We start from the raw sequence: 26,516 nt of genomic DNA, 5'->3' as shown, positions 1-26,516 counted from the left end.
TGTGCTTTCTAATAATCATTTTTATTATGGGTTCTATCTTCATATGCTAAAATTGTATATTTATTTTGTTTAAATATAAATATATACACTAATTATCTTTAGCTCAAACCACATTAAAAAATCTTACATAAAATGTACTTTGTAATAAATATCAAACTAGAGCACTAAAATAAAGCAATATTTTGTGGATAATAAAAAAGAACCCACCCACCCCCATTATCATACCACTGCATCCCACCCGGCCTGTGATTTTTTTCAAAGGCTCCTAACACAATTCAGCACCAGTTTTCACTGGAACATATGGATGATGATATCATGCCAAATTTCAGCTTTCAAACCCTATTCATTTTGGCTGCAGAACTGTTCAAGAGAGCAAGAGCAGTTTTGGGGGTTTATTTATAATCTAAAATATAGATTTTTTTTCACTCTTCTGTACTAAAAAATGGCTGTACAATTTTTGTTCAAACTCAAAAAAAAGCACCTCAGGAATATACCAAGGGTAGAAAATTTCAGCTGAAAAGTTTCATAACTTTATGAGCAATTTAAAAGAATGGGTTATAATGGAAACCGTTATGCAATCTGTAGCCCAGTGGGCTAGTTTGCCTTTATTATATTTACTGCGTTGCATTATGTTCTGCTTTGCATTATGTTCAGCAGTAACGCAACTAACCTACAGGCCTGTATCCTGTCAGACATTAGCTTCAGCAAGTTAGCATAAGGCTTGAGACCTATGAACTTTGAACAGCTAAACGGCCCAACGGAAAACCCTAAGTATTTGGGGAGCTGAAAATAGAGTTCAAGGGGAAGTTCTGACCACAGGTACATAATTCAACCTCAGAAGTGTCCTGGCAATGAACTGACATACATAACGGGTACATGAGATACATTTAAGGCTAGCCTGCTTGCTTGCCTATCTATCTTTTCTTATAAGTGTCTTCTTTTCTTATGGGTTTGATTATTTGTTTTATTATAATAGGTTTATTGGTCTATATTAGAGTATATTTTTAGGGTTACTATATTTCAGCAAGCAAAAAAGAGGACGGGAGGAGCCCCGTCCTGCCCTAGCCCCTCCCCCCGCTCCTTGTCCCCTGACTGCCCCCTCCTGGTACCCCTGCCCCTAACTGCCCCCCAGGACTCCATCCCCTATTTATGTACAGGCGTGACTACCTGCCCTTTCCTGGTTACTATACGCGGCCAGTCCGCATCCACATCCAGTAGTTAAAAAAAAAATAAACTAATAATTTAAATTGGAATTTCATCCATTAATAAGTATTTATTATATAGTTAAAACCATTCTATTGAAGGACAGATATTAAATAACACTAAATATGTTAATGTTCAAAACAATATTAAAAATTTGAAAATTTAGAGCATGGAAACCAAAATAGCTAAAATTTAGTTTTGGCAAGATACACAGAATGGAAACTCCGGGATCTTTACCTGTCACTGAATATAGCCATCATACCAATAGTGGAATATAAAACAAGTCTACAAATACTCTCCTTAAAATTTTTACTTTTGTCCATTCCCAATAATTGTAACAACTCATTATTACCTTCACTCCACTTGCCACGCGCCCCAAGCACAAAACCAAAGAAGTGGATATTTTTACCTCCCGTTAAGTTTTTAATTTCTTCCTCTAACTCAAGATAATAAGCCACCTTCTCACTGTGGGCTTGTTCCAAACTTCCGGCATTATCCTCCCATCGCACTGTAACATCAACCACCACTGCTGTATCTCCTTTTATAAATATAATATCTGGCTTTCTTAACTCACCCTTACTATTTCTCAAATGGGGCTCTATCATTGCCTTCCACCCTAATTTACCAACCTTATCTACAACTGCAGACACTACTCTATTATGCCTTTTTATCCTAGCATTCTTAGTCTTATAACATTGTCCTGAGATATGGGGAACAGTCTCCCGCACTTTACCGCACCATCTACAAAGAGCATTCACACCTCCTCTTCCTCTTGCTAATGTCTCCCTAGTAGGATAAATATTTGCCCTAAGCTGCAATGCTGCGATATATGCTGACGATTTAACTTTACTAGAGTTTCTAAAAATCGAATTACTAATTAAATCATTTTTAAAATATTTTATCCCTATTCCCTGACATCTCAGTTCCGACCATCTTAAAAATTCCTCTTCCCTCCATTTCTTGGGATGAGATGTTACTGCACTAAATGACAATATTTTATCCACAAGATTTTCTCCTGCATATAGATAAGATAGGTCCATCCAATCATCTCTCGAGACAATATGTCTCCTCCATTTACGAATTAACATATTTGGGATTTGCACACTAAACTTAGTGAGAGCTAAACCACCATCCCTACCTCTAGAATAAAATATCCCATCTGTGGTACACTGAGGTAAATGTAAAATCTCTTTAACTATTTTTCTAACTAACACATCAAGATCGTCTAAAAGATTAAAAGGGGGTTCTATTAAAAGAAGATTATAAAATAGCTTCGGTAAGATGTATGTCTGTAAAATTAATATTTTTGGGGCCGGTTTTAATGGGGCCTTAATTAAATTCTCACTCCAATCTTTCAATTTTTCTTTAAGTACCGGTCCCCCTACACCTATCCAGGGATCTATTCTATTCCCTAAATATTTTTCAAAATCCCCTGGTTGAACATATTCAATCTCCTCTGACCCTATCTGCCAATTATCCTTAGGATTAACTACATAGGTTTTATGTTTAGTTAAAATATGAAAGCCTTTCGTTTTCTTCACATTAACAGAGAGATTAGTATTTTTACAAAACTCCTCTAAGATACCCAAATTTTTGATCATTCCTTTATATGAGCTACTTAAAATTGCCACATCATCGGCAAAAGCCAATGACGTGACACTATTACCCTTAACATAAAAACCACTTCCTTCTACTTCTAATCTAGTTAAAAGGGGATCCATAGCAATATTAAACAAAATTGGGGACAACGGGTCACCCTGCTTGACCCCCCTCCTAATTAAAATAGACTCAGTAGCTTCATCACCCACCCATACCCTAGTTGTGCAATTATCATAAAGATCCCTAATAATATCTATAAAATGTTCATCTATACCAAATCTTCTCAACCCGGCTATTATATGTCCGTGTCCCACAGAATCAAATGCTTTAGCCAGATCTACGAACACTATTGCAATTTCATTCCCATTTCGTTTAGCCCCTTTAATCAAATTATCTAATATAGCAATATTTTCCTCACACCCAGGGGTGGATATAAACCCTTTTTGTCTACTACATATCTTAACTGTTTCCACCAGTCTTTTTGCTAATATTTTGGTATAGATTCTAATCCAAACTGACCCAATTGTCAATGGTCTCCAAGATGTTAACTTCTTCATTTCCTCCTCATCTTGTGTCTTTGGTATTAAAATCGTTCTATTTTTCTTAAATTCATCTGGTACCTGTCTATTTAGAAACCATATATTAAAAAAAAGTATTAAGGAGTCTAAATTAAAAATATCCCACAAATTGCTCACTTTTACTTTATCTGGGCCAGGAGCACTATCTTTTCTTATTTCTCTTAAAGCTATTCTAATCTCATCCACAGAGATCGGACTCATTAATATATCATTATCCGCATTCTCTGTGGATGATGGCCACCCTATCATATTACCATGTCCAATTGTTCCCAAAATATTTACATAGTATTCCTCAATTTCTTTCATAGGGATAGCACACTTAGCCTTATCTGGCTCTCCCATTATAATGCGAGTCAATCTTCTTCTATCCTTATCAAATAATTGTTGATAGAATTTATACTTAGCTTTCTTTGTAGCATATCTCCTAATTACATTAAATTGCTTCCTTCTCCCCTCCTTTCTCATCTTCCCTTTTCCTTTATTCCTCAACTCTATTTGACTTTCATTTCTAGGGTCCTTTCCCTCTACTAATGAATAACATAATTTTTCCGACATTGCCCATCCGAGAGCTTTTGTTAAATCCTCCTTTAATAATCCTTCAATTTCCCCTAAACTATTTATTATTTCTCTTCCCTCCCTACTTTGTTTTCCCCGTTTACATATTTTCTCCACTAAATCCACTTCTGGATGTCCTTTTAGTGGGAAAATCCTCTCTCTTGGGGGCGGAATTTCTAATATATTTACTCTAATGTCCTCTACCTCAGTCACTTCCTCCCTATTTCCTGTTACCACTAACTTCTTCTTTGCTAATTCTCGTCTTTTATCTGATATTTGTTTATTCGTTTTGGTCCTCATCTCGCTCTCAATACATTTATTTATATTCCTTTTCCCAATATATTTCCTTTCCAACTGTATAAGCTGCGCAACCTCATCTTTGGTCCATATACGAGATCTAGTCGATCCCTCTTTGATCTTACTTTTAGCAGCCATATCTTCTTTTCTTTGCTCATTCCTCACAGCAGGGTGTCTATGTCTACAGTGTTGGCTCAATCCAGATCTAGTATGAAAACCAAGCCCACAGACCGAGCACATATGGCTCTTCATTGGGGTATCCGCCTTCTTGGGTATGCACTTGGGGTAGTGGCAAGCTATATTATGATATTGAGAAGATTTTCCACATTTACTACATACAACTCGTATGGCTTTACTTTTATGAACCACATTAATGTGTTTGGCCCATTTACCAAATGTTGGTAATATCTGGGGACATATTGGACAATTAAAACTATCAACGGGATACTCTAAATAAAAAACCCCATCCTTCCACGAACTACTTTCTAATATATTTATATTACCACCAGTACTGTTAAGATCCTTATTACGATCCCTATTAAAATCAGTACTTGGTCTAAAACTATTTAATAAACTAGACCCATTAACTAAATGAGCATTAAGATATCCCGATTCCCTAACATATGGATCATCAAATGTACTTAAATACTTAAAATCTGGATTAAAACTGTCCATAGTTAAATCATTAAAAGTGTCCCTTGTAAAAACCATCGGTAAGATAGATAAAATCTCCTCACCACGATCATCACAAACATTCTCCTCTACCTCCTCTCCATGCTCCACTGGGAGGACTTGATTCTCACTCTCATTCTCATGAGACTTCATTATAGTCCACACCATTTTATCCATTTGTCCAGCGACCCTGATCACACCCCTAATATATTTAACACTGTCAGCTGGGGCATCAAAGCCAACAGCGGGGGCGTTATTAACCCGGTCCAGCGCCAATCCGGTATAAAAATATAAATTACTTTTTTCCATAGCTAAAAGATTTACCCTTCTCAGGGGGAAACTAACCCGTACCTGGGGGAAACTAACCCGTACCTGCGGGAAACTTACCCTTTCCAGGGGGAAACTAACCCGTGCCTGGGGGAGACTACCCTTACCAGGGGGAGTCAACCCGTACCTGGGGGAGGCTACCCTTACCAGGGGGGCATCCGTGTGGCACCATATGGGGCTGCCCAACCCCGTCCCACACCCCACTGAATGTGGGATGTGGGTTCGTCCTCCGCAATCCGCCTGGCTATCCAAGCCAGTTACCGACTCTCACCACGAGGAGGTAGCGGTTGGACTTGCAATCCAGAGGCTTTCCTCAAAGAGGGGTCCCAAACAGCATAATGTCGAGCTCTAACGGGCGTGTGAGAAAAGGCTCAGATCTTGGTAGGGGTTGCCCCTATTGACCGGGCTCACGCCCACCCCCACCTCACCGATAACCCATTCTCTCACTACCCTCAGGCAATGTTTCCGTCCAAGCCCGACAGCTGAGAGGGTCCAGAGACACATGGAGAGCCATTAAGCCTCCCTGCCTCTTGTCCCCTGACTGCCCCAACCCTTATCCACACCCCCACCCCCAGACAGACCCCTGGGACTCCCACGCCCCATCCAACTACTCTCCACCCCCTGACAGCCCCCCCCCAGAACTCCCGACCCATCAAAACCCCTCTGCTCCCTGTCCCCTGACTGCTCCGATCCCTCTCCCCACTCCTGCCCCCTGACAGCCCCGCCCCCAGAACTCTCAAATCCCCCCCCCCCGCTTCCTGTCCCCTGACTGCCCCCTCCTGGGACCCCTGCTCCTAACTGCCCTCCAGGACCCCACCCCCTATCTGTACCCTGACTGCCCAAAACCTTATCCACACCCCCCCAGAAAGCCCCCCCCCGAACTCCCGACCCCCCCCCCATCTCTTGACTGCCCCATCCAAAACCTCCCTGCCCCTTCTCCGACCCCCTGGCCCCCTTGTTGTTGGCCTTCGCCTAATGTCTCTGTGAGCTTGCTCAGGAACGTTCGTCCCGGCACGCTGGGCAGCAGTGTGGGAGGAGTTCCAGACTGCCGGAGGCAATCTGCGAATGCAGGGAGGGAGGGAGTGATCTCTGCTGCAGGGGAGAGGAGGAGGAGCTCTCTCCGGCTGTCGGAGCCCCATTTAAGTGGCACCATCCGGCCGGCTGCCCTGTTAGCCGGGCACGCTCTGCATGGGGGGGAGGGGGTCCGGACATTTTAGCTCAAAAAGACGGACATGTCCGGGGGGATCCAGATGAATGGTAACCCTAATATTTTGGCTATAACACAAGGGATCTGCAGGTCACATCCTGTATGTTGAGCTAAAGCATCAGGTCCATATATGGCTGCGACCTTTAACCTAGAGGATGTGTTAAAGCAGGATGGCATAGGGGCTTTTCTAAGTTCATACCCTTTTAAACTTAACAGGTTCACCACAACTTGAAACTTGGAAAGAACCAAAATAACCAATTAGGACACAAATAGCAAATGTGATACCATGGTCCTATTGTGATAGGTAACTAGTGGACGTATATGATAATAAGTTGAAATCATTGATATATTAACCTATAGGAAAAGGTCACTCCAACATTAGTAAGATGAGGAAATACAAAAAAGGAAAAATCCCCTACTGAATATGCATTGAACATAACGGCATCATCGTAATATATTATAAAAGTGGCATCCCAGCCTCGGGGCGGTAGGAAAGAGAGATGTAGTCCTTGGGAGGTGCCAGAATGATGGCCACTGGTGATGGTGGGGGTGGTGATGAGGAAGATGATGGCTAACATTTCAGGTTGTTCTCAAGAGATGGTGTGAGTATACGGATGTAGTATCTCTATCTGCCTGACAAAGTTGGGGTGTTAGTGACTGTGCAAAATGTATTAATAAACTATATTTATAAATACAAAAGAGTTCCTATAGTGTGAATATTGCAACTGTGCACATCAGGATTCCCAACTATATAATAATTTAAATAATACTAGGCCTGGTCTTGGGACAAGAACCTATCAACACTTAAAGTGATAACTGGGGATTCTTAAAAAATCAGTATAATTAATACAGAATCTAAAGATCAGGCAACAAACCTTACCTGTAATGGGTCACAACGAATGTCCTGCTATTTTTTTTTTTTTATTATTACAAGTAGCCACATATAGGACTAAAGGTAAATGACTAAACCTGTGTTTAATCTGATTGCCCCACGAGTTTGTTGATAACTTTTCTAAGGCTGAATTGATATTTAATAGAAGATGAACCTGGAAAAGCTGGCATACACACAATAATGTTTTAGGACTGTCACATCATAGAGATGAGTCATTATAACCTTCTTAAAATACTTAACACAACACAATTCAGACTCTCCACTCCTCTGGCAAAACAACCATGGGGTAACATGCCTATATACAGTGTCTCGAAGCTCACTAAAAAAGTATGTGTAGTCCAAAACTCCACCAGATGTCAGTACTTCATCTTACATTCTTTATTTCCTGAGCAAAGGCACAATGCTATTTTCCCTTCTTTAGTCTGTGAGCATTTCAGTTTTATGCCACTCCAATAAGCACTAGCACTGCTAACTTCATCATATCCAGACTTATAAAGCATGTGGGGTTTGCACAGACCTATACCTGTTTGGAATGTTTTGGAAGTGCAATTTAAGGCACAGTTTTGCAAATTTTACTCATGTAATATAGAAGAGAGGCCTCCAAATGGAACATAGCATCTCAAAAGCCATTTGTTGTTAGTATAAATGAAATTAAGGAATTATTTTGCCACCTATTATTATAGTAAAATTTTACCTAAAACAAAGATTAATCATCTCAAATTAAAATGCATTAGGGAACAATTCTAAGTCCAGCTGGACAACAAAATGCAGGTTATCAGTAAATCACCAGCACTGGGTTCCTTAAAAAGCAGGATAGACACTACAGTAGTTGAAACAATCCAGTGAACGGCTCTGTAAAATATATGGGAACAGACTGGAAGACATAGTGGTCCTTCTTTTTGACACTATAGAGTACTGCTAGATAGGATCAAAAGTCCTGCTTTGCCACAGTCAGGATAGGACAAACCATGGATTAGTTGGCTGTATTGGAGGGAGAAAGGGTTGGTAATGGGAGAGTGGGAATCTTCTTCTTCATATGGCTGATGTAAATGCAGAGCAATAACTGTAATTTTACATTTAGATTCTTGTAACCATCGCTACTTTCTCTCTCTTACTTGGCATCACTAAATCCCTGCTCTCCTGTTAATTGACTTTTGCCATAAACCAATTCAGTGCTGTGTTCAAAGGGGAAGGTGTATGTACACCAGTTAAATTAATAAACTGTGATGTACTGACTATTTAATGGATCAGAGAACTTAATATCTTCTGTGAATGTACAGTAATGGGGACTTGTGCATTGCAGAAAAACATCTTTGAGGAGCTTGGAGGCTGGAGTTCATTGAGGTGAGGTTTGGGCCGGGAGAGCCTTGAGGAGTTTGCTGATGAGGAAGATGGACTGATCTGGCAGGGAGCTGACACACAGTCTAATCGCCAGCAAAACTCTCTCTTGCTGAGGCAGAGAGGTAACACAGTAGCTCACAGCTCTGGGTGTCCCCAGCAGTGTGTTACAGCCAGCTATTGAACTGTCCTCCATCCGGCCATATCATCAGGAGAAGCCAAAGGTGATTTAGAACCTCTTTACCCCCAAGCCCTTTCAGTAGCACTGAGCATATCCCTCACTAGCTTGAGGATTTAGCATATTTAGATAATTCATTAATGGAAAATCTCTCATGTGAACAGAAACTGGAAAGATTGGGATTGTTTATCTTAGGAAGGAGATGACTATGAGGGACATGCTAAAAGTATAATAATGAATTTTAGAGAGCAGGTAGATGGAGAACTTCTGTTTTCCTCGTCTCAATGCAAGAACAAATGGAAATTCAGTGAAACTGAAAGATATAAATTCACTCAACACAAAATTAGACTGTGGAACACATTGCCACAAGGTGTAGTTGAGGCCAAGAATCATACTAGGTCAGACCAAAGGTCCATCTAGCCCAGTAGCCAATGCCAGGGGCTTCAGAGGGAATGAGTAGAACAGGCAATCATCAAGTGATCTATTCCCTGTCGCCCATTCCTATCTTCTGGCAAACAGAGGCTAGGGACACCATCTCTGCCCATCTTGGCTAATAGCCATCGCTGGATCTAATCTCCATGAATTTATCTAGGGTTTTGGTTTTTTTTTTAACCCTGTTATAATCTTGGCCTTCACAACATCCTCTGGCAGAATTCCACAGGTTGACTGTGTGTTGTGTAAAGAAATACTTCCTTTTGTTTGTTTTAAACCTACTGCCTCTTAATTTCATTTGGTGACCCCTAGTTCTTGTGTTATGAGAAGGAATAAATAACACTTCCTTGTTTACTTTCTCCACACCAGTCATGATTTTATAGACCTCTATCATATCCCCCCTTTTTCATCCCTTTGCCAAGATGAAAAAGTCCCAGTCTTATTAATCCTCATACGGAAGCCATTCCATACCCCTAATCATTTTTTTTTTACCCTTTTCTGTACCTTTTCCAAAATCTTCTTTGAGATGGGGCGATTCTCATCTCTTATTATCTATTCCTTTCTTAACGATTCCCAACATTCTGTTAGCTCTTTTGACTGCCACTGTACAATGAGTGGATGTATAGTTGGAATTATGTTTTCCAATGTGCATTACTTTACATTTATCAGTATTGAATTTCATCTGGCATTTTGTAGCCCAGTCACCCAGTTTTGTGAGATCCCTTTGAACTCTTTGCAGTCTGCTTTGGACTTAACTATCTTGAGTAGTTTTGTATCATCTGCAAATTTTACCACTTCACTGTTTACCCCTTTTTCCAGATCATTTATGAATATGTTGAATAGTACTGGTCTCAGTAAGACCCCTGGGGACACCACTATTTATCTCTCTCCATTCTGAAAACTGACCATTTATTCCTACCCTTTGTTTCCTATCTTTTAACAAGTTACTGATCCATAAAAGGACCTTCCCTCTTATCCTGTGATAGCTTACTTTGCTTAAGAGCCTTTGGTGAGGGACCTTGTAAAAGGCTTTCTGAAAATCTAGGTACACTATATCCACTGGATCACCCTTGTCCACATGCTTGTTGACCTCCTCAAAGAATTCTAGTAGATTGGTGAGAGATGATTTCCCTTTACAAAAACCATGTTGACTCTTCCCCAACAAATCATGTTCATCTATGTGTCTGATAATTCTGTTCTTTATTATAGTTTCAACCAGTTTGCCCGGTACTGAAGTTAGGCTTACCGGCCTGTAATTGCCGGGATCACCTCTGCAGCCTTTTTTAAAAATTGGTGTCACGTTAGCTATCCTCAAGTCATCTGGTACAGAAGCTGATTTAAATGATAGGTTACATACCACAGTCAGTAATTCAGCAATTTCACATTTGAGTTCCTTCAGAACTCTGGGGTGAATACCATCTGGTCCTGGTGACTTATTGCTGTTTAATTTATCAATTTGTTCCAAAACCTCCTCTAATGACACCTCAGTCTGGGACAATTTCTCAGATTTTTCACCTAAAAAGAATGGCTCAGGTTTGTGACTCTCCCTCACATCCTCAGCCATGAAGACTGATGCAAAGAATTAATTTATTTTCTCTGCAATGGCCTTATCTTCCTTGAGTGTTCCTTTAGCATCTCAAGTGTCCAGTGGCCCCGCTAGTTGTTTAGCAGGCTTCCAGCTTCTGATGTATTTAAAAAAAAAATTGCTGTTGCTTTTGAATCTTTAATTAGCTGTTATTCAAATTCTTTCTTGGCCTTCCTAATTATATTTTTACACTTCATTTGCCAGAGTTTATGCTCCTTTCTATTTTCCTCAATAGGATTTAACTTCCACTTTTTAAAGGATGCCTTTTTGCCTTTCACTGCTTCTTTTACTTTGTTGTTTAACCATGGTGGCACTTTTTTGGTTCTCTTACTATGTTTTTTTAATTTGGGGTATTCATTTAAGTTGAGCCTCTATTATGGTGTCTTTTAAAAGTTTCCATGCAGCTCACAGAGATTTCACTTTTGGCACTGAACCTTTTAATTTCTGTTTAATTAACTTCCTCATTTTTGTGTAGTCCCCCTTTCTCATATTAAATGCTGCTGTGTTGGGCTACTGTGGTGTTTTCCCCACCACAGGGATGTTAAATCTAATTATATTATGGTCACTATTACCAAGTGGTTCATCTATATTCATCTCTTGTACCAAATCCTGTGCTCCATTTAGGACTACATCGGGGTCGGCAATGTTTGGCACGCGGCTTGCCAGGATAAGCACCCTAGCAGGCCGGGCCAGTTTATTTACCTGCTGATGCGGTAGGTTCAGCCGATCGCGGCCCCCACTGGCCGCAGTTCGCCGTCCCGGGCCAATGGGGGCGACGGGAAGTGGCGCAGGCGAGGGATGTGCTGGCCGCGGCTTCCCGCCGCCCCCATTGGCCCGGGACAGCGAACCGCGGCCAGTGGGGGCTGCAATCGGCCGAACCTGCCGCGTCAGGAGGTAAATAAACTGGCCCGGCCCGCCCAGGTAAGCACCTGGGCGAGCCGCGTGCCAAACGTTGCCGACCCCTGCATTAACCACTGTATTAATTCTGTAAGGTCACATACTATTAACCCCTTACTTAAAAATGAATATTGCTATTTTTTTTAAATAACCCATTGATTTCAGGTGGGCTATTCAAGGAGTAAGGTACTACATTACGTGAATAATGTTGACAAAATCTCGCCTATAATCTGTAACCAGCCCAAATATCTTGGCTATCATACAGTTACTATCTCTAGAAACTATGGCATATTTTTGATACCCAGCTTTTTTGAAGCTAAAAGAGTAGTATGTATTGGCTCAGATTGATAAAATACTTACATGCTAAAAACAGTCAACAACCCTTGGGTCAGTTTTGAAACTGACTGAATCATTTCTGAGGGCCCAGTTCTAGTCTTCTTGCTCATGTGAGTATTCCCATGAAGCTGGCCCTGGGCCATTTGATTTCTTGGCAGTTACTGAACTATAGACTTGCAACATTAAACAAATATATTTTGTAAAAGTATCTATTTTATTAGAAGGTTTTAACTGTTCTTTGAAACTTTCAATATTTGAAGGATCTTGGGAGAAGAAAACAACTGAATATTATTTTGGAATTATATAACAGCAAATTTCTATAGCTTAAATTTTACTAAAAATTAAGTGGTAGATGCTGTTCTGTGTAGATGTTATCTCACTGGCTACATACAGTACTTTAAGACAGTGGTTCTCAAAGCCGGTCCGCCGCTTGTTCAGGGAAAGCACCTGGCGGGCTGAGCCGGTTTGTTTACCTGCCTCATCCCAGGTTCGGCTGATCGTGGCTCCTACTGGCCGCGGTTTGCCGCTCCAGGCCAATGGGAGCTGCGGGAAGGGCAGCCAGCACATCCCTCAGCCTGCACCGCTTCCCGAGAACCACTGCTTTAAGACATGTTTTGGGAATGCTAAAATTAATTTGGTTCAGAGTGTCAGTTATAATTGGGGGGGGGGGGGATTAGAAACCGTATACATTTTCAACCTTCTGTTTGTATTTTTTGTCTCATGTTTTGGGAAAGAACCGAATCCCTTTAAAAAACCGGGGACGATGATACTGACTCCTTTGTAAATCACTTTGAGATATACTGATGGATGAAAAGAGTTCTATAAAAGCCAAGGCATCATCAAGATGTATTTCTATTAGATTAGTTACTGCTAAAAGGATTATTCTGGAAGGTCAAGGAAGATTTCCTGAAAAATACTTTGAATGACAGCATCATATGGAAGGGATATTGAGGCAGTGTGATATTCGTACTGCTCCTTCTTTATTGAACAAGCTGCTGCACATTAACCAGGCTCAAGGGAATGATAACACATACTGAAGATGCAGGATGACTTCTCTTTTCATAAATTCATAGATTCCAAGGCCAGAAGAGACCCTTGTGATCATCTAGTCTGACCTCTTGTATAATACAGGCCATAGAACTTCCCCGGTATAATTCCTAGAGCATCCAATCTTGATTTAAAATTTGGCAGTGATGGAGAAAACAACTACAACCCTTGGTTAATTGTTCCAATGGTTACTTACCCTTGCTGTTAAAAGTTTACATCTTATTTTCAGTCTGAATTTGTCTAGCTTTAACTTCCAGCCATTTGATCATGTTATTGCTAGATTGAAGAGCCTGTTATCAAAACATTTGTTCCCCATTGTAACAGTTCTGGGGTGCAATGTAGACTAGTAAGGGGTTGTGGCACCACTTGCTTTTTAAGCCTGGATGCTGTACAATGCTTTGCTGCTATAGCTTCAACCTGGGATGATCTCAACCAGCCTACTAGCATGTAAGTCACAACTTGAGTGTCTGCGTCCTAGACAGTCCTGGTTCAGCAGCTCTGTCTACAGCCCCACTCTGGCTTCCACCAGCCTTGGTTACAACCAGCAAGGTGACCCTAACACACCCAGTTCCAAATTTTCCCAAAACTCTGTGTTTTTCAATGTCCATGCCTCTCCTGGACAGTTTGGAGAAATAATAAGGTTATTTTGTTCATTTGAAGACACAAGAGCACATCACAGCTTATTAACTTTACTGGGGTAAATACACCCTTCCCCTCAAACACAGCACAGAGTTGGTTTATAGTAAAATATAAAACGGATTTATTGACAATAGGTCATAGGTTCAGTGGTGCCAAATAAAAGGAATAAAGTTAGAAAGGGTTCCAAGCAAATATAAGTGAAAACACACATCTAAAAGTCTAAAACTTAGTCTTGCAAGGTATAGGCTTTGTTCAAGATGGTTTCTCTCACCAATCTTCTTTGCAGTCATAGCTGACTTTCCCTCAGTCAAGACTTTCCACGCAAGTACAAGAAGCTGCTTCCCTTGTCTTCCTAAGTGAAAGATCTTTGCCTAAGCAGGTTTCTTACTTGTGTTTGGTTTCCAGAGACTTCAACCTCCCCTTCGTTGAAAGACCCATCTTTCTCTGTTTGCAAGAGCTTTGTTCTCTTGGGGTGTCTAGTGATGGATGCCAAAGATGGCTTCTTTCCTTGCTTATCTTCCAAAATTCCAGAGCCTCTTTGTTTCAAGAGGGAGGATGACCTCATGCTGTTCTTCCCTTCCTGTGGGCTTCCAATCCCTCTGTATGTAAATTGGGCTCCCGTTGTTTTGATTCCATCATGCTTCATTTTCATAGGAGTGAGGTAAATAGCTGCTTTCTCTCCTGTCTGGCAGGGAACCTGTTTCTCCCTGTTTGGATACAGACTTTAAAGCATAATATCATTAAGTATCCATATTTCCTCATATAGTGATAATACATGCATTTTACAATTACATTAATCATCAGCGTGTCATTAGCTTTCAGAAAAGACCTCACTTTATACACTTTTATAATATAGTACTATTATATATAGTGTTGATTCAATTGCTTATCACTTGAGTTTCAGCCCCTCTCTCTTATAGACCAATAAACCTGTGAAGTGGATTCTTCTGAGGGTTACCTCTCAAAGTAAAGCTTATTCAAGCTGTGATGAAAGTGCAGTGGAGTCTGGATACTCTTTCTTCCCTTGCTGGTGTTTGCTAAAATGCAAATTGTTCTTTTTCCTGCAATTTCCCCCTCTTGTTAGTGTGATGGCCCTGTTTTACTGATTATATGTAAATGTACCTTCTTTGTTGCTGCCTGATGAGCAGGCTGGTCAGAGAAGCAAATACATTATTTTATCTAGGGGAGACCTGTTTACCAGTTCCCCCGACATGCCTAGCTTTAAACACATTTTAGTCATAACACCAGCATATATCCATAGCTCTCTTAATACACACTGCATACATACATCATACAAGAGTATTATTCATCAGTGAGCTATTACTGTTGAAAAGTTACCTCATAAAGTATATTTTGTACAAAGATTATTACAGTAGTGTGTAAGGGTGAATACAAGGGTGGTTAGGGTCACTCACATGTAGGTATTTATAGACTGTAATCAAATCACCCCTTAACCTTTTCTTTGTTAAGATAAATAGATTGAGTTCCTTGAGTCTATCACTATAAGGTTTTCTAATTGTTTAATCATTCTCGTGGCTCTTCTCTGAACCCTTTCCAATTTATCAACATCCTCTTGAATTGCTCTTCTGAGCACCAGAACTGGACATAGTATTCCAGCAGCGGTCACACCGGTGTTAAATACCAACTCTATTCCTACTCAAGATTCCCCTGTTTATGCAACCCTTTTGGCCCCAGCACTACACTCTGAGTTCATGTTCAGCTGATTATCCACCATAACCCCCAAATCTTTTTCAGAGTCACTGCGTCCCAGGTACAATCCCCTATCCTAAGTATGACCTACATTCTTTATTCACAGAGATAAATATTTAGATGTATCTATATTAAAACACTGTTTGCTTGCATCCATCTTACCAAGCGATCTAGATCACTCTATATCAGTGATGTGCAGGATTTATTTACCACTCCTCCAACTTTTGTGTCATCTGCAAACTTTATCAGTGATAAATTTATGTTTTCTTCCAGGTCATTGATAAAAATTTAAAATGGTGTAGGGCCAAGAACCAATCCCTGCAGGACCCACTCGAAACAGACCCACTTGATGATGATTCCCTGTTTACAATTTTATTTTGATACCTATCAGTCAGTTTTTAATCCATTTAATGTATGCCATGTTAATTTAATAGCATTCTAATTTTTTAATCAAAATGTTGTGCGGTACCAAGTCAAACGCCTTACAGAAGTCTAAGTATATTACATCAACACTATTACCTTTATCAGCCAAATTTGTAATCTCAATAAAGAAAGAAATCAAGTTAGTTCGAAAGGATCTATTTTCCATAAATCCATGTTGATTGGCATTAATTATATTGCCATCCTTTAATTCTGTATTAATCGAATCTTGTATCAGCTGTTCCACTATCTTTCCTGCATTCAATGTCAGCCTGACAGGCCTATAATTGCCTGGGTCATCCCATTAACCCTTTTTAAATATGACAGCCCTGGTCAGGGAACATCACAGATTTTTCCCTTCCTACTATCCATTGCCCTCCAACTCGTTCCCCAAAGGCCTGCATCTGTTCCTGGTGCATTTCCTCTGTTGGGCTAAAATTCCCCCCCCCATCCTCTGTTGACACAGAAGTAATCAGATTGCACAATAAATCTTGGGCCTTGTAGTGAATGGCCCAACCAAATGTTTTCCAATTCCCTTTCTGCAAAGTCACCAGTATAAGCTATCCACTTAAGATGAACATGCCTGTCAACAAACTCATTTGCTAGAATAGCAACAGAAAGCAAACGGGGGCGGGGAGGGGGAAGAGGGGAATACAAATGAAGTGAGTTAAATCCTGTATTTCATAAAACAGTGCCCCATATGCAGGATGAAATTACTTTATAATGATTGACCAACAAGTGGCTAATCCAAAACTCCGAGAGTTGTTCTGTTTTTAAATATGTGGTAGAACCTCACTGATCTGCATACTTTCAAATTCACACCAAAAATTAGTAGTCTCTGCCCAGCAAAAATGTAATAGCAAAGCCTTGTACTGAACTCATTATTTTAAAAATTAATTAGCAGGAATTCATTATTTTAAAAATTAATGGCTAGTAAATCTACTAATGGGCTATGAAGTATAATAAATAGTAGTAATTTATCTGTAGTTGTCAAATTCAATGATCAAAGTGTATTCTGTGATTCATGAACCTTGTTTTTTATTTTGTGCAGATCAGTCAGCAAGTGCACACAAAGTCCAGTCATTGGCATTATTGGTTCATTAATGTGAATTTTTGGGGTTCTCCCACCTAGACATGAGTTTTCTCTCTTTGCTTTTTGATAGAGTTCCTCTGTGACAGCTGAATTCACAGCTAGTGATGTTCAGTAGTTTTGTTTTGGTGCAGTCTATTTTCAGAAATTTGTTTCCAATACATTTACATTTTCCTGATTGTGTGTCTCTTGGAGTAGTTTGGCAGAATGTAAATGGAAGTGCTATTTGAAGTATACTGTAATATAAAGAGAGACACTTTTACAGCCACAAAAATGGAACAAGAGCTCTGCTCTGAATATATATTTATTCTAGAGGCTTGATTCATCCCTGCTAATGCAGGCAAACCGTGCCTGTCTTAACCAGCAGGGGACACTGTGCCCCAGGCAGTTTTTGCACTGCTGCTTACTCAGAGGTTCTGCCAGGCAGATGGGTAGCTTTAAATTGAAGTTCAGGCTATATAGGAAACTCTCTGAGAATCAGCTGTCCTCACTCTCCCTGCCACAGCAGGCTTTGCCCACTTTCGGGAAGATGCTAGCCCACACCAGGCCCCTTAGTTAGCTGTCACAGTCCCTGTCCTGGTAGACTTACCGTCCCCTGTGGACCCTTGTGCTACAGATCATTCTAGGGCTGAATCTAGCCCCAGATTTTCAAAGATTTTTTTTTTATCTTAAAGCAGGTGGTTGGTTGGTGGGTCTGTTCTGTAACCTAACCGGTCTTTTAAGCTAATGGCCAAGTGATGAAAAAGTAAAAATGGTGTGTGTGTGTGTGTGTGTGTGTGTGAGAGAGAAAGTGTGTGAGTGAGTGAGACGGGTTAGATCACAGAAACCCCCTTGGGAGCTGCCACCTGATGTACCAAGACTACCCTGCTCCTGTTTTCCCTGCCAGCTCAGGACTCCAGCACCCTGTCTTGCTGAGCCAGACACTCCTGTCTGCTCCAACACAGACCCAGGGTCTGAATAACTTGCCCCAAAGCTGCAGGTTTACCTGAAAACAGCTCACAGAAGTGTGCTTGTCTATAACACTCAGATGCCCAACTCCCAGTGGGGTCTAAACCCAAATAAATCCGTTTTACCCTGTATAAAGCTTATGCAGGGCAAACTCATAAATTGTTCGCCCTCTATAACACTGATAGAGAGATATGCACAGTTGTTTGCTCCCCCAGGTATTAATACATACTCTGAGTTAATTAATAAGGAAAAAAGTGATTTTATTAAATACAGAAAATAGGATTTAAGTGGTTCCAAGTAGTAACAGACAGAACAAAGTAAGTCACCAAGCAAAATAAAATAAAATGCGCAAATCTATGTCTAATCAAACTGAATACAGATAATCTCACCCTCAGAGATGCTTCAGTAAGCTTTTTCTCAGACTGGACACCTTCCAGGCCTGGGCACAATTCTTTCCCCTGGTACAGCTCTTGTTGCAGCTCAGGTGATAGCTAGGGGATTCTTCATGATGGCTCCTCTCCCGTTTTGTTCTCTTCCACCCCTTTATATATTTTTTTGCATAAGGCGGGAACCCTTTGTCCCTCTGGGTTTCCACCCCCCTCACTGGAAAAGCACCAGGTTAAAGATGGATTCCAGTTCAGATGACATGATCACATGTCACTGCAAGACTTCATTGCCCACTTGCCAGCACACACACATACAGGAAGACTAACAGGTAAACACAGCCATCTGCAGACAATGGTCCTTGTTAATGGGAGTCATCAAGATTCCAAACCATCATTAATGGCCCACACTTTACATAATTACAGTAGGCCCTCAGAGTTATGTTTTATATTTCTAGTTTTAGATACAAGAGTGGTACATTTCTACAAATAGGATGATCACACTCAGTAGATTATGAGCTTTGTAATGATACCTTACAAGAGACCTTTTGCACGAAGCATATCCCAGTTGCATTATATTCACTTATTATCATGTTTTTATAAAACATATAGACTGCACAAGGTCACAGTGTGTTGACTTAATGACATTAAGCAGAAGTAACTAAAATAAAATAAAATCTGTCCCACTCAATTTTAGCTTTGAAATTAAGAGTGCTTCCAGGTATCCTGTTACTCTGCTGAGAGTGCTGTTTATTTGACCTGCCCTACCTTTGCTTCTTTAGGCCTCAATCCAGAAAAGCTCTTAAGCAGTTGAAATCATGGGGCCTCACTGGAGTAAAAAAGAGAGACAGAGGTTCACAACATCTTTCATGCAAACCCATTTTCATTTCCAGTATTTTTCCCTTTGATTTGGGCTGATTTGCTAAAAGTAGTCAAGTTTACAGTAGGTGATTGACACAAACTTTCATATCTGGTTCTTTTCTGATTCTCTGCTTGAGTAGTTTTGTTGCCATCTTCCAGTGTCCTGTGGACTAGGTAGGGTTGCCAGGCGTCCAGTTTTCGACCGGAATGCCCAGTTGAAAAAGGACCCTGGCAGCTCCAGTCAGCACCGCTGACCAGGCCATTAAAAGCCCGGTTGATGGTGCTGTGGGTCTCATGCAGGCTAGTCCCTACCTGTCATGGCACTGTGCTGCACCCCAGAAGCAGCCAGCAGGTTGGATCATAGGCCGGGGGCCACAGGGCTCCACACACTGCCCCCACCCCCCAGCACAGGCTCAGCACTCCCATTGGCCGGGAACCGTGGCAAAGTCAGGACAGGCAGCGCCACTGACCGGGAACCACCCAAGGTAAACCCGTGCCCCTGCCCCAACCCTGAGCCCCCCCCAACCTGAACCCCAAACCCCTGATTCCCAGCCCCACCCCAGAGCCTACACCCCCAGCCAGAGTCCTCTCTCTCTCACTCTCTCTCTCTCACACACACACACACACACACACACACACACACACACACACACACACACACACACACGCATCCCCAACACCCTGCCTCAGCCCAGAGCCCATACCCTCTCCTGCACCTCAACCCGCAGCCCCCTCCCGCACTCCAAATCCCTTGGCTGGAGCTCCCAACTGCACCCAAAACCCCTGAGCTCCCCCCAACCCGGAACCCCCTCCTGGACCTCAAACCCCTCATTCCCAGCCCCACCCCAGAGCCCTTACTCCCTCCCGCACCCTAACCCCCTGCCCCAACTCAGTGAAAGTGAGTGAGGATGGGGGAGAGCAAGCCACTGAGAGGGGGGAATGTAGTGAGCAGGGGGCAGGGTCTCAGGGAAGGGGTGGGGCCTTGGGGAAGGAGCGTGGCTAGGGTGTTCGGTTTTGTGCGATTAGAAAGTTGGCAACCCTAGGACTAGACCTACCATTAAACTTCTGCAAGAGTCGTTTACTGAGATGTTTTCTGCCTTCCTTTGACTGTGTTTCAGAAAATCTTCAGAAGAACTGGACATGGATAAAGTGACAGCAGCTATGGTACTAACCAGTTTATCCACCAGCCCTTTGGTTCACAGCCCTCCTGTACGGCCCAATGGTAAACTTATAACATAATACTTTGGGGGATTGTAAGAAGTGGTAGTAATACGTTATACTGAGTATCTGAAAGTTACTTTCCATTTTGTGGCAGGCACATAGCACATCTGAATAAATATGGTAGGGATAAAGTATCCTTATCTGCCCCAGTAGTCGTAATTCAACTGGAAAAGAAAAATAGCTGCCCAGTTGTCCTGTTGTACTCATTGTAATTATCCACTAGGGGAGCTAGAGGCAAGCTTGAGGACTAGTGAGGAGAGTGCAGGTAAGTAAGGAGGAGCAGAATCCACCTCTGGAGGGGACTGTGATTTACTCTGTGTTTATACTGTGCCTAACACAGTTGGGCCTTGACCTAGTAGAGGTCTCTAGGTGCTACCAGAGAAAACCCCATACATGAGAATATGGCTTCCGAGTGGCAGTGGAGCTGCTCTAGCATCTGTAGCCCTAGCTCACCCCCTGCATGGGAGGAAAGACCAGACGAGGATCAGTACAGTGGTGGATCTTCTGACCGTCCTGAAATGTTAGTTCTCCAAATTATCAGATTATTTTATACATACACATGAAGTCAATATGGCAGTGATTCTCAGCCTTTTCCATACTGTCCCAACCCACCCACATCCTCCCCAGTCAGAATATAGCCAGGTCCTATTTCCCATTTAGCAATATGAGAAGGCAGGGTAAGCTCCCTTCCCCCCGGAGACCTGATTACAACTTCAAGGCTGAAAAGATTGAAAAATCGGGGCCTTAGTTCCCATCCTGTGGATCTGTTTCCAGGATAATTTCTCTCAGACAACATGTAACCAAACTCATGAATCTCATAAGTAGGGCCCTACCAAATTCACGGTCCATTTTGGTCAATTTCATGGTCATAGGATTTTAAAAATAATAAATTTCACCATTTCAGATATTTAAATCTGAAATTTCATGTTGTTGTAACTGTATGGTCCTGACCCAAAAAGGAGTTGTGGGGGGGGGCCCACAAAGTTGTTATAGGGAGGGTTGCAGTACTGCTACCCTTATTTCTATGCTGGTGCTGGCGGTAGCGCTGCCTTCAGAGCTGGGCGGCTGGAGAGTGGCAGCTGCTGGCCGGGAGCCCAGCTCTGAAGGCAGAGCCGCCACCAGCAGCAACACAGAAGCAAGGATGGCATGGTACGGTATTCCCACCCTTACTTCTGTGCTGCTGCCTTCAGAGCTGGGTCCTTGGTCAGCAGCCTTCACTCTCCGGCTGCCCATCTCTGAAGGCAGCAGCGCAGAAGTAAGGATGGCATGGTATGGTATTGCCACCCTTACTTCTGCGCTGCTGCCTGCAGAGCTGGATTCCTGGCCAACAGCTGCCGCTCTCCAGCCGCCCAACTCTGAAGGCAGCGCAGAACTAAGGGTGGCAATACCATGACTCCCCCAAAATACCCTTGTGACCCCCCCCTCCCCGAAAATCCCTTTTGGGTCAGGACCCCAATTTGAGAAACGCTGGTCACCACTGTGAAATCTGTATAACATAGAGTAAAAGCACACAAAAGACCAGATTTCATGGAGGGAGATCAGATTTCACAGTCAGTGACATGTTTTTCATGGCCATGAATTTGGTAGGGCCCTACCCATAAGACACTTGATTACATGAACACAACACAAGTATAAAACAATTCATAAATCTGATAAGCAATTGGTATTTTCAACATCTGATAATGAAATTGATACGAAAATGTCATTGATAGTTTGAGAGGGCTTGTAAGGGTTTAAAAATCTATAATATTATGTGGCAGAGATCCTGATGCAGTGATGCACTTAGGGTGACCAGATCAGCAGTCCAAAATATCGGGACGGGACGGGGGGAGGGGGAAAAAAGGGGGGGTAGAGCAAAAAAAAAAGGCGTTTAAAAGGGGCTGGGGGCATTAGCAGGCCCCAGCCCCGCTCGCTGCCCTCCCCGCGGAGACTCCCGCACCCCGGCGCGCCACGGGCATATGCGGCACGCGGTGGATCCGGGCGGGGGCAGCGCGGATCTGGCAGGAGCCGGGTGGGCGGCAGGGGCTGAATCCCCGCTGCTGCCAGGGAGCCCCGCGCCTCTCCCACCCGCTCGCAGTTGTGGCTCCTTCCCAGCGGGACGCGCCTCCCACCGCCCCGGCCACATGCGGCACGCGTCCCCTGCGCCTAGTCTCCCTCCCGCCAGGAAGGAGCAGCTGATGCGTGCCACATGTGGCCGGGGCAGGCCGGGGGGCGCGTCCCGCTGGGAAGGAGCCGCAGCCGTGAGCGGGAGGGAGAGGCGCAGGGCTCCCTGGCAGCAGCAGAGATTTGGCCCACGCCGCCCAACCGGCCCCTACCCGCTCCACGCTGCCCCCGCCCGGACCCACCGCACTACCCCGCGGGCTGCAGGGCTGGAGCAGCCTCCAGGCTGAGCTCCCGGCCCCGGGTGCAGCGGCCCGGGCAGGAGCACTCTGTCGCGGCGGGGGGCTCAAAGCTGAGCCCCCCCGTCTCCCTCCCTTGCCAGCCCCCCTTTGCCCGCCGGGTGCCCGGGTGCCGGAGCTGACTCACCAACTCCAGGATCCAGGCTCCGCCGCCATCCCCTCCCTCCCAGGCTTGCGCCGCCATGCTGCAAGCCTAGGAGGGAGGAGGAATGCTGCGTGGTTGGGGAAGAGGCGGGGCCAGGGCGGGGATTTGGGGAGGGAGCCAATGGGGGAAGGGGGGCGGAGCCGGGGCGGGGGGGGAGAGCGGAGCCGGGGCGGAGCGCAACATTTCTTTTTTGTCCAGTGTCCCGACCAAACATCGGTCGGGACGCGGGACAAAGAAGCAAAAATCGGGACGTCTGGTCACCCTAGATGCACTTGTTGGAGGTCCATGGAGAGCTAGCCGGTCATGTGTGCTGGCTCTTCCTCCTCACTTCTAGCTGCTAACTATGTACTAAATACTCTCCTACTGTAAACAGTAGGGATATTAACTGATCATGAATCGGTGGAGGAGGTGGGAGTGAGCCACAAAACAATCTTTCTATTAAGATGGAGTCCACACTTTGAAAATATTTGAGGAACACTTGCTTTTGAAGTCAATTCTTCATCTTTCATAAAAATGTTAATTTCCTTCACTCAGTATAACATGCCCACTGTCTGGGAATCTGTGTATCTAGGTACTTAGATAGTCCCCCCCAACCCTAGCATCTGAATACCTTCCAACGTTTTAAAAACAGCAATAACAACAAGAGAGCATCAACACATGCTCTCTAGTAGCTTTTGATTGATCAGCTCTCCCAGTTGATAAGTTCTACTAAATTGTTGTTAATATGTACAAGGTCATGGATAATTGAGTTTGATATTCATTCTGATGCAGTTTTGAGTGCTCTATGATATTTCTACATATACCATTTGAATATTTGCTAAATAATGGAAAGATTAAATTTAAAGTTTTTATTCAAACATTTGCAAGAATGGTGGAGTCCTTACTCAGGCAAAATTTATCACTGCTTGAATGAGAGTTTTGCCTGAGTGAGTCCTTAGAAAAGAGTGAGTAAGGATTTAATAATTTAAATCTGTTTTAGTATTACTGGACTATACTAACATTATTTTGATATCAGTAATGTAATTTAGTAGTGATTGATTGTACATGGGCATTTTTTTTTCCAAAATAGGAAGCAGCTAGCACTGTAAGGAAATTGTTACATTTTGCTTAGCAGATTAAAAACAATAGTTTTAGTGTTCGTATTTAGGTTAGATTCTGCTCTACAGTAGAGTTGCTCTGGATTTACCTCTGTGCAAACTAGATCAGAATATGGCCCTTTTCCCCACCAACCAGTAATATTGATTCTCATTTACAGTTAGCCCCCTTTATACCACTCTGGCAATGTAAAGGGGCCTTAAAGTGGAAGTAAATTACAATTATACCTATTTTAAGGCAACTTTACACTGCCAAATGTGTTAGTGTAATTGCAAATCAGGCCCACTGTGTTTGTTTTCTTCTTCTTGTCAACCTCATTCAGTCATTTTCTTTTGTATATTCCTTTTTTCAAAAATGTTCTTGATTAAATCTCCATCTCACTGAGGTAAAGGGAATCTGTAAAACCAGAGAACACAAAGCACTGCCATAAATGTGTCAGAAAATTACATTTGAAAGCATGTTTCCTCCTTTGTTTTTCTGAACAAACAGCATTTTTAAATGGTGCTAAGTTCACAAGTTGATACCAGATGTGCTGCTTAGCTTTGTCATGGGATTGAAGTGCAAGTCATTCAAAAACTAGAAAAAAGGAGAAACACACAAGAATTCTGAAGGGCTGTAACCACAAACTGAAACAGTTTTGCATTATGTTCTAATGTATTATTTTGTGCTTCGTCAGCAATGAGCTAATTATTTGTACATTTTCAAAAGGAATTGTGGCATTCACTAACTTGCCCGCATTTTGCAGTCTGATCCCGATCCTGCAAACACTTACGCACATAAGTGAGTATAATTATACATGAGCATAATGTTTGCAGGATTGGGCCCAGTGTTGTGAGCAGTGGATATTTTTAATAATTGCTTATGCTTTAGGGCCTGATCCAAAGTCCATGGAAGACAGTGGAAAGATTTCTGTTGTCTTCAGTGGGTTTGGGATGAGGCTTTTGGTAACGAGTGAAGGAAATGATTCTTGTGCCTGTACTGAGAATGAGACTTGTGTGTTAAAAAGTGAGGAAGAGTTTGTGAGGGACAGAAAACTGCAGGTACTGTCAGATTTGGAAAAATTCTAGTCTCACATTTAATACTGAATTTTATTATTTACTTGCTAAGCACCAGCAGAGTGCTTGGCACTGTATTGGGGGGCAGGGAGAAGGTTCCTGCCCCAGGGCACATACATCTATATAAATAAATAAAGATCTGATACATAAACACACTGACACACCATGAGGTTGATGTTGGAGCAGTTTTGTTTGTTTGGTGTTTTAACAGTAGGCTGATGACAGCCAGGGCCGGCTCCAGGGTTTGGGCCACCCCAAGCAGCAAAAAAAAAAAAAAAAAAAGCCGCGATCGCGATCTGCGACGGCAAGTCGGCGGGAGGTCCTTCGCTCGGAGTGGGAGTGAGGGACCGTCCGCCGAATTGCCGCTGAATAGCTGGACGTGCTGCCGCCTGGAGCCGGCCCTGATGACAGCATTTTTACAGATATGGGTTAGTGTTTTGGGGCTGTGTATGCAGGGCCAGCTCCAGGCACCAGCTTGGCAAGCAGGTGCTTGGGGCGGCCACTCCGGAGAGGGGCGGCATGTCCAGCTATTCGGCGGCTATTCGGTGGACGGTCCCTCACTCCCGCTCGGAGTGAAGGACCTCCCACCGAAGTGCCACTGCAGATCGCGATTGTGGCTTTTTTTTTAATTTATTTTGGCTGCTTGGGGCAGCCAAAACCCTGGAGCCGGCCCTGTGTGTGTGCCTCTTTTTGGGGGAGGGGGTGTCTGAGATTACAAACTAAGGATTTAGGCATACTCAGAAGCTTAAGATTGGGGAATGTATATAGCGCATTTAGAGTTTCTGCCAGTCAAAGGGAGGGGATTTGATTTTTTTAATCTAAATTATTTTAGCTATCAATTTAGGTCCTATTCATGATTGTAGTGAAGCATATGCTTAAATTGCACTGAAGTCAGTATGTCCTAGGAATGCTCAAAATTAAGCATGTGCTTCAATGCTTTCCTGAATCAAGCACTCATCACCATTCTATCTGACTGCTCCAGATATAGTTATATTCCAGAATAGTTTTTTGTCTCCCCGCTTCAGCTTTTTCTTTTCTAGAAAGGTGGTGTCAAGGCTGATTGACAAATTGATTTTGAGTGCAAAACATGGGGGCCCACAAGGATTTTAAAAATTAATACTGGCCACTCCAGGCTGGTATTAAGCTCCCAAGGTCACAGCTTCTCTCTGGCCTTGGATGGGTAGATGCTGCCACCTCCCAAGTGCAAATTCCCCCCTCCCCCCCCCCGCCTTTTAGAACCCAGGAAAGAACACTTGGGAATTCCTTCCTGTGGGGTACCCTCAAGCCCTTTCACCCCCCTTCCCGGGAAGAGGTGAGGGGAAAGAGAAAAAACAAAGGAAATTAGCTGTTGCCACCAGTCAATTAAACAGCATATGCACAAACCTTTTAGGGACACAAAAATCCAAT

At 42.9% G+C, this 26,516-nt stretch overlaps 1 protein-coding gene across 7 annotated transcripts in view; it reads left to right on the top strand.

Annotated features, from left to right (window-relative positions):
• ZNF704 (zinc finger protein 704) overlaps positions 1 to 26,516 on the top strand; it is a 159,013-nt gene that overhangs the window by 87,486 nt on the left and 45,011 nt on the right. For all 7 annotated transcript variants that reach the window (XM_065585805.1, XM_042844719.2, XM_065585806.1 and 4 more), the window contains one exon: positions 20,313 to 20,416. In XM_065585805.1, coding sequence (XP_065441877.1) covers positions 20,313 to 20,416 — 104 coding nt within the window. The remainder of the gene's footprint in view (positions 1 to 20,312; positions 20,417 to 26,516) is intronic.

This window comes from Chrysemys picta, chromosome 2 (assembly GCF_011386835.1).
Source record: "Chrysemys picta bellii isolate R12L10 chromosome 2, ASM1138683v2, whole genome shotgun sequence".
Classification (NCBI taxonomy): domain Eukaryota; kingdom Metazoa; phylum Chordata; order Testudines; family Emydidae; genus Chrysemys; species Chrysemys picta.
This window is presented reverse-complemented; position numbering and strand designations above follow the sequence as displayed.